This window comes from Ursus americanus, chromosome 8 (assembly GCF_024610735.1).
Source record: "Ursus americanus isolate L20-20 chromosome 8, mUrsAme1.1.p, whole genome shotgun sequence".
Taxonomy (NCBI): domain Eukaryota; kingdom Metazoa; phylum Chordata; class Mammalia; order Carnivora; family Ursidae; genus Ursus; species Ursus americanus.
In genome coordinates, this window is record NC_142134.1 from 15,516,102 (window position 1) to 15,529,819 (window position 13,718).

Consider the following 13,718-nt stretch of genomic DNA (forward strand, 5'->3'; position numbering starts at 1 on the left):
GATGGCAAACTTTTTCTATAAAGGTCAGATAATAAATATTTCAGACTTTGCATGCTGTACCCTGTGGCATAATAATAAATGAACGGGCATGGCTGTGTCCTAATAACACCTTCTTTACAAAAACGAGCTGCAGAGCAGACTGACCCTCAGGCTATGGTGGGTCCACCCCTGCTCTAGAGGAAAGGATAGTCTGTTTCTTGCTTTCCTCGTCTTTTCTACTCTCCTCACATCCTTGCAATTTAAATTGTAGAAAAATAAAGGGAAAAAAATATACGTAAGGGAAAAGAATGAGGTGGGGAGATTAGAGAAGAGTCACCTCCATGGAGTATCTATGTGCAAACTTCTCCCAACATACACACATATCCTACCTTGGTTGCCCTATTTTTTGAAGACTAATACTTCATAACTTGGACATGCACCATTTATTAATAAACTAAATGACTGCAAACACCCTAGTCATTTTTATAAGGTTTGAAATGCCTTGCATGTAGTTGGGACATGATAACTTTATTGAGCCCAGGGGTTACTGATGAAGAGAAAGGCTGGATCCAGTCAGCTTACTTCTGTTTCCGAGTTCTCAACTGTTTACAATCCATAAAGAGAGACTAAACAAAAACTGCAGGGTGAACAGAGAAAAACTAAAGAAGCTATGTACTCTATTCCTTATACAAATTTCTGACTTTTGTTAGGAAAAAACACAAGAACCACACAAAAGATTCCAATCTATTCTATATACTAATTCCTGGGTTACAATGCTCTGAGAGTCACATTCAAGATGTGTGCATACATCAGGTAATTATATTGTTACAATTATGACACATTGTATTTGTCAAGTACTTTACTACGACATCTTCATTAACTCTTTGCAACGATCTGAAACTCTACCTGAAGAACAGTTTTATGTTCCACGCCCTTCCTATTCTTTCAAGATAGGAAGCCCTCATCTGTGCTGGGCTATTTTTCATTGTTTTTTTGTTTTTTTAACATTAAAACAACAAAAACCGTGCTTTGTTCTCCAATGCAATAATCAGTTCCACTTACTCTGGTTTTGGGTTGCAGAACTGATGTGCTGAGAATCCTAGAAAGAAAGAAAAAAACAAACTCTATTAAAATATTAAGGTTTCTATATCTAAGGCTGCATCACGGCTAAGACTGATGAACACTGATAAATCTAATTTTTACATATCTAAGATGGGTTTTACTTCTTCTATGTACTATTTATTTCTTCTATTCTTCCCTAGAATTTATTTTTCCTTTGGTGTTGGGCAAAGATTTATTTATTTTTACAAAGTATAATGTTTTACCTTAAAACCAGTAACAACGAACAACAACAACAACAAAAAACTATCGTGAGAAAATATGTAAAATATCTAACAGGGCAAATTCTGGTCTGGGTAGACATAACCTCTTTTGAAAACAACACCATGGAAAGGAATAGCTGTAACATATTACCAGCGTGCATGCAGACCAAGCTGGACAGAACACAGATCTGAAGGTGCTATTTCAATACTCTGAAGGTCACCCCAAAGTACAAATAAGCGAAAGAAAATGGCAGTGTTTAAAATACACTGTTCACAACTACTTCGACGGAAACATGCAAGTCAGCGACTGATCCACTTGTTATTAAAACCAGCACTAATGCAGACGATCACAGCAAACTTTAATTAGCAGGTATGAAAAGTCTAAGATTTACGTGTTGCACGTGTATCTAAATTCCCAAAGAGGAATCAGACTACTATCTCTCTTACTTTCCCTGTGCTTCTGTTCTCCCATGTGTAAGAAGTCTCAAATGAGAGAATTTACTGAAAAGTCCCAAGTGCTTTCATAAGCTACAAATGTAAGATGTTCTTACATAATTTGGAGAGTGATGTATTTGAGAACATTTTGAAGCACTTCAAAAGCTAAGTTGGTGGGAATTTTAACCTAATCTGCAAAGATTTCAACAGCTAGTGCTAGGTTCATCTAGCTCACAATACTTCAGGCTCCGCACTGGTGTGGACACAGTGCCGGCTGCACTGATAAGGAATTACCTTGGTGGGAAAAGGAAATTTGGAGGGCTCAGCTGTACTAGGCGTGTGTATTGCTGTCAGAGGAGGCGGCCATGAATGGGTCATTTCCTGGAAAGAGATTTGGAAAGGGAAGAAAAAGTGAATTATAAATAGAACATTTATTGCTAAGTAAGTTAACTTTCCAAACTAAATGTAAAGTGGATTGATTGGTGGTAAATAAAAAGTGAAATCTTGAAAGTTATTTTACTTTTTAAAAGACTCCTACTTAACGGGCTATGTTCAAATGCTGAAGATCTCCAACTCACAAAACAGAAATCAGTTCAAAGAAGAAAAACAAGAACGCAGAACATGAACGGTCTTAACACCGAATATTATAAAGCATATAAACAGTAATAGGTATTAACAAAGCTTATGTAACTGTGAACACGGAGTCTCTACTCAATGCTTTCTTTCTCCCTCAGCTTCTTAATTGCATTTCCTGGAATTATTTAAGTTCAAAGGAAGAAGAACTTTCCTGTTTGACTTAAGCAAACAAGTAATTCAGGTCACTTGTTCCACTTGGGAGAGTTTTAATGGATTTGACCCTCCCCTGATACACACTATTAGTACATATGAACTTTATTTATTTTTTTTTTTTTTGGAGGAAAGAGCCTTAAAAAAATTACCTTCCCTTTCCAGTAATAGAAGTTTCTATTCACTATTTTCATGGAGGCAAGATTTCTCTATCTTACAAATTAATACATTTCTCTTGACATGAATTCTTTTTCTGAGCACATTCATGACTTAATAGTCGGCTTTGTTAAAAAACTGGAGGAAAATAGGTCAGATTAAACATGTCCAATCACAAATCATGCATGAGTGCACACACACACACACACACACACACACACACACATCCCTTTGGTAAAGAGCTAAAATGGCACTGGAGATCATTCATTCTCAACCCCTTCATTTTTACGATGAGAAAACTGAGGTCCAAAATGACTGGATCAGGCTGATGGCTGAGAACACACACCGTGGGCCCCTTGGCTTCTCCAGTCTAAGAGCAAGAAGTCCATTTCCCCGTGTGTCAGACTGGCCTGGGAAACTGGCGTAAAGATGGACAGGCAGCTCCCTACCAGCAAAAGCTGGTGACCCCAGACTGTGCTGAATCACTTCCCTCGTACAACACGGTGTATTATAACACTGCACTCTTTTCAAAGTGCAGACAACCTCTCCATTACCACAGAAACACCATCTGCTCCTCGAACAACTGGAGATGAATCTCTAGCAGGTATTTCCATTCCCAGCCTCTGCACCCTCGCCCTTGCCTTTCCCCACAGCTGCTCCCTGGGTGGCTATCACCCCAGGACAGACATAAACGACCTGGCACCGTGACAAGCAAAGTCACTGATGCTGGCTTTCTTGAGTAATTTTTTGCTAAAGGTGAAGACGGCATGCCCCTGCCCACTGACCCACCCCCCTGCTTTGTGCAGCACAAAGGAAGAATTCTGTCCTAAGATACGATGGAAAGAGTAAGCACTCTGGAGCCAGAGTCCCAGACTGGAATCTGAACTCTGATCCTTACCAGCCCCGGGTAGCCTGAGGTGCCGGAGGCCTCTGAACACTGTTCTCAGTGAGACGTGAACTCAAGACCACAGATTTTTCTGAGGGGAATGAGGGTAATTTATGTAGTGTTTAGATACATGGTCACAGAAAGTACTTAATAAATTAAAAGCATCACAACTTTTAATTTAGCCTAGTTTTTCAAGAATTTCAATACTGCACCAAAGACAGCTCCCTGCTGTTTTATTTATTTTACTACCCTTTAAGGAATGGGATCATTATACTGCTACAATGTAAAAATGCAATTAATTGAGGTGTTTGAAAGAATCCCCCCTCTTGTTTTCCAAGAATTTCTTTAGAATCCCAATGGTATCTATGACTTTTAGTCACCAATTATTCCCAGAAAATGTCCATTGTACTCACAATGCCTCAGGCTGCCCCAGCTATTAAATTAGGCAGTTGGAAAGTGCATAAACTCTTTCAGGCCCTAAGTCGTTTGCCAACAGTCTGAAAGAATTTATATACTTCCCTAAATGCCTAGCTTACTGGAGGGAGTTAGGCCTTTGGAGAATTGGGGCCATAAGGCGAGGAGGCTGCCCAGAATAGCACACAAGGCCATGAATTCACCCCCTACCTTAACAATGACGTATCACACCTGCCCAGTCTTGGCTTCCAGGCGCCGCGGCCGCTGTCGCTCCTCGCTCTCCACCCTGTTGTTCTGCCCTAGACACACTGTCTAGCTCTTGGTGCTCTTCTAATATGCCATCCTGTTCCCACCTCAAGGTTTTTTTGCATTCTCTTCTCTGTCTAGTCCTCTTCATTTGCCTGCTATGGTACTCACAGTACTTAGCAATACCTGACATTTTTATTATATAATTATCTTCCCCCTGCAGTAGTCCCCTTTAGAGCAAGAACTCGGTCTTATTCATCTGGAATCCCCAGTGCCTAGAAAAGTATTTGAGGCTTAGTGGGTATTTGTTGCATAAATGAATGAACAAATAATAGGGCTGTCACTCACTGTCGTAGCATCACTGGGAGGCTACACCGAGGTCATGTGCATGAGTACTGCACTGACTTCCCTAGGAGGCTGTCCAGGCCATCCCACTGTAAGGAGAGAAGGTGAGCTGTTTCCATACACCCACTGAGGACATGAGGGTACAGTGCCCTGTCTGGATCTCGTGTGTGGCCAATTCCTAGTTTCTAGTAGCGTGTCTATCTGCTATCTTCTTACCCCATCAGCCTGCAGGAATTACAGGCCACCAACTTCCCTTCTTTGAAACACTTCCACTCTTTTTTTTTTTTTTTTAAAGATTTTATTTATTTATTTGACACAGAGAGAGACAGCCAGCGAGAGAGGGAACACAAGCAGGGGGAGTGGGAGAGGAAGAAGCAGGCTCATAGAGGAGGAGCCTGATGTGGGGCTCGATCCCATAACGCCAGGATCACGCCCTGAGCTGAAGGCAGACGCTTAACCGCTATGCCACCCAGGCGCCCCGAAACACTTCCACTCTTAATATTTCCACCAGAGAACCGAACAGTATCTTCTATGATTGACTTTTTCTGTTAGGGAACTATTTACTGCTTCTATTGTCCATCAGAAAGATTTGTGTTCAGATTCCTGGCAGTCTTCATAAATTGCTGGTACAAGAGGAGAAGAACAGGAACCAGGAGGCAGAGGAAAGTATCTGGATCAACCCCAGAGAGTGGGAGACCCTAGGGATCATCTATTAGCCCAGGGCCTTCATTCTACCAACGAGGGAATCAAGGCCCAGGGCATGATGTAGCTGGAGCTCCAAACAGAGGAGAAAAGAAGGGGCACAGCCTCGTAAGTCCCCGCTATGCAAAGGCCTGTGTCCCTCCTCAGCCCAGGACATCCTTCTGTTTGCTTTCTGTACGATTTCCAAATGAAAATAGTCATCTTGGTTGCTTGCATTAACCATTCACTTTCATGTATTTCCAGGTAAGGAAGAACCCATGAAAGTGATGGTGGCTGAGAGGGGAGGGAGTTTATTAAATGGGTTTACTAAATTAAAATTGCTTGTCTGGTGCTCTAATACCATCATCCTAATTAAGGGATTCCACAGGTAATACAGTAACCCACATCAAAACCTAAGAGTAGCATTTGACATATACAGAAGACAAACTATTCTATATTGTTGCATTTACTTTTGAAATAACTATAAAACAAATCACATACACTTTCAGAGAAAACGCTAAGACCGTATTTTATAACTAAGTCATCTGTTGTTTTTATGACTCATCATACAAAGGATTTCAGAAATACCAGAAGGAGAGGATGAAACAAAAGCTTGATCAAGATAACCTGTTTATTAATCTTCCTAGCTGGTTCACAAAAACTGCTCAATTCTAGCAGTACAAAGCATGTTTCCTTAGAGATATTTCTTTCTCAGAAGATCCTAACCACAAAAGTAGAGGACGAAGAAACCAAAAATGATGGGACTACCTTCCAAACATCTGGTTAGACACTACCTTCATCAAAAATTTTGCAAGTGAGAAGGTACCCTATAACTGCTGGTTTCAGGGGCACCTGGGTGACGAAGTAGGTTAAGCATCCGAGGCTCTTAGTTTTGGCTCAGGTAATGATCTCAGGGTTGTAAGTGCGAGCCCTGCATTGGGCTCTGTGGAGAGTCGACTCTCTCTCCCTCTCCCTCTGCCCATCCCTACCCCTCCTGACCACTTGCTCTCTCTCTCCGTCTAAAATAAGTAAATAAATCTTAAAAAAGAAAAAAAAATACTGGTTTCAATACCACCTTACTTTACAATGAAAAATTAAAGGAAAAAATTGGGTAAGCATATATTTTGAGGAAAAGTGAGCAGTGAAGATACAATTAAATAGGTACATGTGTCATATATATCTCTACTTCAAAACCAGAAAGCTTATAGCAAAAGATAAAACAAGAATATCATTAAAACCCACATAGAGGAAAGTTAAAAGCCAAAGAAAAGGACTGAGAAATAAATAAAACCCTTAGTGGGCACCTGGGTGGCTCAGTCGGTTAAGCGTCTGCCTTCGGCTCAGGTCATGATCCCAGGGTCCTGGGATGGAGCCCTGCATCGGGATCCCTGCTCAGCGGGGAGCCTGCTTCTCTGTCTCCCCCACCCCTGCTCATTTTCCCCTCTCTCTCTCAAAAATAAATAAAATCGTAAAAATAAATAAATAAATTGGTTATCACAATTACAGTACTCAGGCATTAAATTTAGCTCTAGATTTCTTGGAAATTAAAGTCAAAATGGGAAACTTAACAGTTTATATAATTCTTTTCTGATAAAAAGAAAGCATGCTGATTCATGAGGAGAATCCATTTATTTTTTCCTGGAGCTGAATTCTAGGAGGTATGTGTTGTCCTTGTGCAAAAACACCTTGAACCCAAGATAACAGGTTCAGTGATGTATCAGTAGCAGCAGCACAAATGTTCACGGCACCATCTCAAGAAACAAGAGTGAAAAATAACCCTTCAAGGTAGGTTTATAGATGTCCATTTCCTTTCTACTGCTTTTTTATTATTATTATTCCTTTAAAAATTCATGGCCTCCCTGAAGATGAGGCCATACATATCCGGTGTCGCCTACAAAACACCAAGAGGTACCAATCAAGCACTGTTTAACCCCTTAAATACAGAGGACTTTTCTTTCTGAGAAGTGAGCAACTCCCGTGAGTCTTTATGAACAACAATCAGAAAAACCTGAGAGAGGTCTTAAAACTCTGGTCCAAATGCCTTGCAGCTTATAGACTTCATCTCAATTAACAGAATCTGTCAGAGAGCTCAGTCAGGCTCTCAGAGTCCCTGTTACTAATCTGGTAACTTGCATTGGAAGGTATGAGGAGGCGAACTGTTTGAAGGGGTTTGGAATGGCAACTGTTCACTAAAGTCAAGTAAATGGATATCTGTCTACCTCCTTCAGTATTTCTTCAAATGGAGAAACAGTAAAGAACTCACCTTCAGAATCTCTTCAACACAATGAACTTCATTGGAGTAGGTCTGCTGCAAGTGAAAAACAGGAAGGAAAAGCTTAGCACAAACACACACCAACTGAAGCATTAGTGGGTGCGGGGATTCCCTCACATCAGGGCCACCCTCTTACTGGCTAAGTCGTAGGAGCGTCACATTCTGGAGGAAACAAGACCAGACACCAACCTGACTTAATCAGGGAGGAAAGGGTCTGCTAGAGACAACGGGAGGATAATTTGGACCCTCAGGTCAAAGTTTCCAAAGGAAAATATGTATCTTAAAGAAAATCAGTAAATCAGCAAATCTAGGGGAATAACAGACAAAACGAAAGTGGAGGCAGAAAGAGAGAAAACCAGGGTTGCCGCTTGTGGCTTCATAGGAACATCCGTCCAGCCAGCCAAGGAAAATGAACACAGAGATGGAAATCATCTGAACACCTCAGTGAGCCCACAGCAGAGAGGCTAACACCGAATCACGGATAGATTAGATTTGGGGGGTAATAATCTAGCCAGCCAAAGATTGTCTTTAAAGTAATGACATGCACTCTAATGTCTCTACCCCTCCTTCAAGTCAGCATTTTCACAGTATATATGCACATGTATATACACGCACATGTGCACACAAACATACACAAAGTATTTCCCCAGAGAAAGACCCCAGGGAGAGAGATTTCCTAGCGTCTTGGATGAAACATCTACTATTTACTTCTTCAGGATTCCCAGAGAAATGAATGCTGCTGCCACTAGTATCACCACCACAGACAGTGTCTAGGAAATGTCATTTTACAGTCTTTATATTTTTAAGTGCAAAGAAAATGGAAAAGTTAAAAAAAAAACACTAAAAAAACCCAACCACTTTTCCTTAACTAGAGACATGAAACAAATCCCATGACCTCATGATTTTCACTGGGAAAGAAACGTTTTGCTCTGTATCAATTCAGAGCCAAGTGCCCTGGGCCAGTTCTATACAACACACACCCCTCCTGTTACTGCCACCGCCGTGTGCATAAAGCACAGGTCCTCCCAGTCCGCCAGGTCCAATACCTGCCTCACAGCTGGAGAGGAGATGAAAGGGTTCTTTACCTGGCTCTCATTTCTAATCTGAGTGCAATTTAATACAGCATTGGTTGCCAATTCCTGATCTAGGATTCATTAACCCACCATTCCAGTTTAAGGATGAAGGAAAAGGAAAGAAAAGAGCACACAACATTCACACTGTCGTGGAATCAAATCTAATGGACATGTCAATGTTCAAATGTAATTTAACCTGCACGGGTCTGGTTTCAAACCATGTAAATTTCATGGAAACAATTTTGTTGAAATGTTTGCAGTTTGATATTTTTTAGGAAGTTAGAAGGTATAACCAAAGAAGGGTATCCCCTTCATCCGCACATCCTATCATATCTGCCTTTAGGCATACGCATGTCACTAACTACACCTGCTTACCTGCTTTTTGTTTTTCAAAACCATTAAGAAATGCCTACAAACTGGACCAAACACTAATAACCAAACCTTTTAGCACAAATGTCAGAAACAGAACTGAATGCTGTTTTGACCTGAGGGTAAAATGTAAGAATATTCTACGGTTCCAATTTCACACATGCATCATCAGGAAAAATAACAATTTACGAGCTGGAGGTAAATCAATACAACAGAGCATATAGCATATTAGTACTGACTCTGGTCAGACAGTCCCCTCGTCCCCCATCTGTTCCTGGAAGGAGAATGGGAATCCGATTAACATGTATGGGAATCCATGAAATAGTGAAGCATGCTGGAATGAGAGAGAAAAAGATCTGCCTACCGCTTCCAACAGAATGAGATGAGAAAGCTGTAACTTCAGGATGCTAAAAGACTTTGCAATATTCGTAATTATTCAAGGAGTCAACACTTAGCCAAGATGCTTCATGTCACTAAAAGACTCTTTTTTTCTAAAGCTTTATCACATTAGATGAAGCAGAACTGAAGAAATTTTTCTACAGCTCAGTATTTATTAGTATCTGGGTAAGACAAATATTGCTAAGTAGTCAACATTTAACCCATTTAAAATTATAAGCAGGGTCTTAGGTTCAAGCATTAATTTGTTTAATTTACTGTGAACTTTCCTATTAGGTCCACTATGAGAATGGGAATATTTGAACGGAGCGCAGGGATTCCATTCCAAATACATGAGGATATTGTCATATTTAAACACCTCCAAGCAGCACTGTTTATAACGGCAAATAACTGGAAACAATCAAATGCCCAACAACAGGAGTCTAGCTAGAGACCTTCACAGTACATCTACACAGCAGTATGATACAGAGAATTAAAATAATAATGTAAATGTATGCGCCTACATGGAAAGATGCTCAAGATATTTTCAACTTCTTTAGAAACAATCTTATGTTTACAGAAAAATTACAAAAACAGGAAAAGAAAATCCCACAAACCCTTCACCCACATTCCCCAAATGTCAGCATTCCACCACATTGTTGTTTACTTTTCTCCCCCACCCAACTACACTGAACTGTTTAAGAGTAAGTTAGAAAGAGTTAATGTCCCTTCACCCTTAAATACCTCTGTGAGTACCAAGATATATTTTTAAAACTCTATTTAACAGAGGGGAGGTTCCAAGATAGTCTGTATAACAGGAGCCCATTTCAGGTTCCATCTACCTGAGATTCAGATCTCTACTCTTCTTCCGACCCAAATTAAAGACTCTTTAAAACTAGAGTATAGGTATTTCAAATGTGTCTGCAGAGATCTGTAGGGACAGGCTCCCTTATTTCATAAAATACAAGTCTGGCACCTCCAAGTCTGCCACTGGAAGGAGACCTTCCAAAAAGGGAGGGGAAGTTCAACAAACCATTATGGCCTAATCCCTGCCTTAAAATCCACTTTGGCCACAGGGTCTCCAGCTGAGTCCTGCCACTCCTGCTCAGAGAAGCCAGGCTCCCTGGCACAAACCCTGCGGCCCGAGGGGAAGGAAACAGTCTCGCTAAAGCACAGCCTGCTGAAGGCTGCAGATCTTCAGGTAAGACTTCCACAAAGAGAAAGAGGTGACAAAAAGCAACCTGCACAAAATCAGCAAGTTCTCCTTCGCAGGTCCTTCCCTCATCCAGCGCCTGCTTCCATGATGTAGACAGAGACGTTAGCACTTACAACCACAAATCCCACTGCTGTCTCTCATACTCAACATCTGGGTTCCTAGGGGAGCTCAGCTCTTCCCTCCTGCCCACTTGTGGCTACCTCACAAATCTGGTGTCCTGTGTACAGATTGACCTCGCTTCCCTAGGAACTGTAATTCTATTCAATTAAAAATAAAATAACAGCAGCTACTTACTGAATACATATTGTACCTGACATGGCATTAACCTCTTTACATACTATTATTTCCCCTATCTGCTACCATCTATTGTAAGATGCAACATCATTAGGTTGGTGGGCGGGGAGACTGCACTAAATGTCCCCATCCACTGTAGATACAACCCTCGTTACAGAAACTTAAAAATGAAATACCACGGCTAACATTACATTCAACTGTGAAAGCTGAAAAAAAGACATCCACATTGGAAAAGAAGTAAAACCGTCCCTATTTGCAGGTGACATACAATATACAGAAAACTCTGAAGAATTCACCAGAAAACTATTAGAATAAATGAATTCAGTAAAGGTTCAGGATACAAAATTAATACACATAAATCTGTTGCATTTCTATACACTAGTAACTCTCAGAAAGAGAAATCAAGAAAACAGTCCCATTTAAAATCACATCCAAAAACAAACCAAAACAAAACACCTAGGAATAAATTTAAACTAGTAATGAAAACTGAAGACAACACAAATAAGTAAAAAGATAGATCATGCTCATAGACTAGAAGAATACTGTTAAAATGTCCATACTACCCAAAAATAAAACATCCACGCTACCCAAAACAATCTACAGATTCAGGGCCATCTCTGCCAAACACCAACGGCATTTTTCACAGAACTAGAACAAACAGTACTAGAATTTGTACAGAACCAAAACAGACCCCAAATAGCCAAAGCAATTTTGAGAAAGAAGAACAAAGCCTAAGGTATCACACTCCCCGATCTCAAACTATACTACAAAGCTATAGTAAGCAAAACAATATGGTACTGACACAAAAATAGACACAGATCAAGAGACCAGAATAGAGTCCAGAAATATGAACCCACGCTTGTACAGTCAATTAATCTTCAACAAAGGAAGAATACACAATGGGAAAAAGACGGTCTCTTAAATAAACGGTGCTGGGAAAACTGGACAGCTACATGCAAAAGAATGTAACTGCATCACCTTCTTACATCATACACAAAAATAAACTCAAAATGGATTCCAGACTTAAATCTAAGACCGGAAACCATAAAACTCCTGAAAAAAAAAACACAGGCAGTAATCTCTTGGACATCGGTATAAGCAGTATTTTTTTTGGATCTGTCTCCTCAGGCAAGAACAAAAGTAAAGATAAATAAATGGGACCACGCCAAACTGACAGGCTTTTGCGCAGTAAAGGATACTATCAACAAAACAAAAAGGCAATCTACTGAATGGGAGAGGAGGATGTTGGCAAACGATACAGCCAATAAGGGGTTAATACCCAAACTACACAACTCACAGCTACTATCCAGAAAACAATCCAATTAAAAAATGGGCAGAGAACTTGAACAGGCGTGGTTCCAAAGAAGACATACAGATGGCTGACGCATGAAAAGACGCCCAACACAGCACTAGTCACCAGGGACGCGCACCATGAGGTGCCGCCTCACACCTATCGGAAGGGCTCGTATCAAAAAGACAAGAAGTAACAAGTGTTGGCGAGGATGTGGAGAAAAAGGAACCTTCGTGCACCGTTGGTGGGAATGCAAACTGGTGTGGCTACTCTGGAAACAGTATGGAGGTTCCTCAAAAAATCAGAAATAGCATACAGTGCAGCAATCCCACTGCTGGGTATTTATCCAAGGAAAACAAAAACACTAATTCGAAACGACAGAAGCACCCCTACATTTACTGCCGCATTATTTACAATAGCCAAGATATGGAAACAGCCTAAGGACGCAGCCACAGATGAACGGACGAAGATGTGTACAGATACACAACGCAGTATTACTCAGCCACAGAAACACGTAACCTTGCCACGTGCCACAACGTGGATGGACCTAGAGGGTATCACGCAGTGAAGGAAGTCAGAGGAAGACAAATACTGTGTGATTCTACCTACACGTGGAATCTAAAAAAACAAACAAAACAGAAATAGACTCATAGATACAAAGAGCAATTTGGTTGCCAGGGGGGAGGGGGCTGAGGGTGGGGGGTGGTTGAGGGAAAGGGATTAAGAGATACAAACTTCCAGTTATAAAACGAATAAGACACAGGATGCAATGTACAGCATAGGGAATATACTTAATAGAGGGAACAATTCTGTGTAGTGACAGATGGTAGCTAGATTTACTCCATAATGTATATAAAGGTTGACTCACTATGTTGTACAACTGAAACTAATCTAATATTGTATATCGATTCTGCTCTAGCAACAGCAAATAAATCTCTGAGGGAATTCTGTATAATGCTCCAATTCTCCTATCAACCTCTGTGGCAGATATTATCCCACTTTTTAAAATGAGACTGAATTCCAGAGAAATGAAATGTCCAAAGTCGCACAATGCTCTGAAGTGACTGAGCCTGGGTTCATAAGGGTGTTAATACTACCTTTCCAAAGACCTCAACCTTCAGGCAAAAGACCAACATTTTAGCATTTTAAGGAGGGGATGTGACTCCAGTTGTCCTACGCATGACCAAAAACATTCTTTTAAGAACAAAGTTTGCCTCTGTTTGTGCCAAGAAGCACTTTGGTATTCAGATTCAACTGCCTCTTAGTACTACAGGTGCGTCAGGCCAGAAAAGGCAGCAATGCTGGCCTCGGTCTGATTGCTCACTCCTCTTGGAATGACATTGTGTAATCATAAGGAAATGCACTGATACCAAAATAAAACATGTTAGTAAATGTCTTCTAAGCACGACACGGTTTGTTTTAATAAGCTAAAAAGAGCTGAACGGAAGAACCATACCTCACCACTGAGACCAGGAGCCCCTCGCAATACTGTGTCTTAAGTCTCTCAAGTTTCAACAGAGCAGCACTTTTGTAACAATGCTGCTCTCAGAAAGGCTTAGTTATCACTACCCAGGAACT

At 40.7% G+C, this 13,718-nt stretch overlaps 1 protein-coding gene across 3 annotated transcripts in view; it reads right to left on the reverse strand.

Annotated features, from left to right (window-relative positions):
• Window positions 1–13,718, reverse strand: part of AFF1 (ALF transcription elongation factor 1) — a 193,762-nt gene that overhangs the window by 45,041 nt on the left and 135,003 nt on the right. For 2 of the 3 annotated variants that reach the window (XM_045791442.2, XM_045791433.2), the window contains 3 exons: window positions 7,514–7,558; window positions 2,031–2,117; window positions 1,042–1,078 (listed from right to left, as the gene is read on the reverse strand). In XM_045791442.2, coding sequence (XP_045647398.2) covers window positions 1,042–1,078; window positions 2,031–2,117; window positions 7,514–7,558 — 169 coding nt within the window. The remainder of the gene's footprint in view (window positions 1–1,041; window positions 1,079–2,030; window positions 2,118–7,513; window positions 7,559–13,718) is intronic. The other variant, XM_087864008.1, reaches the window with a different exon arrangement.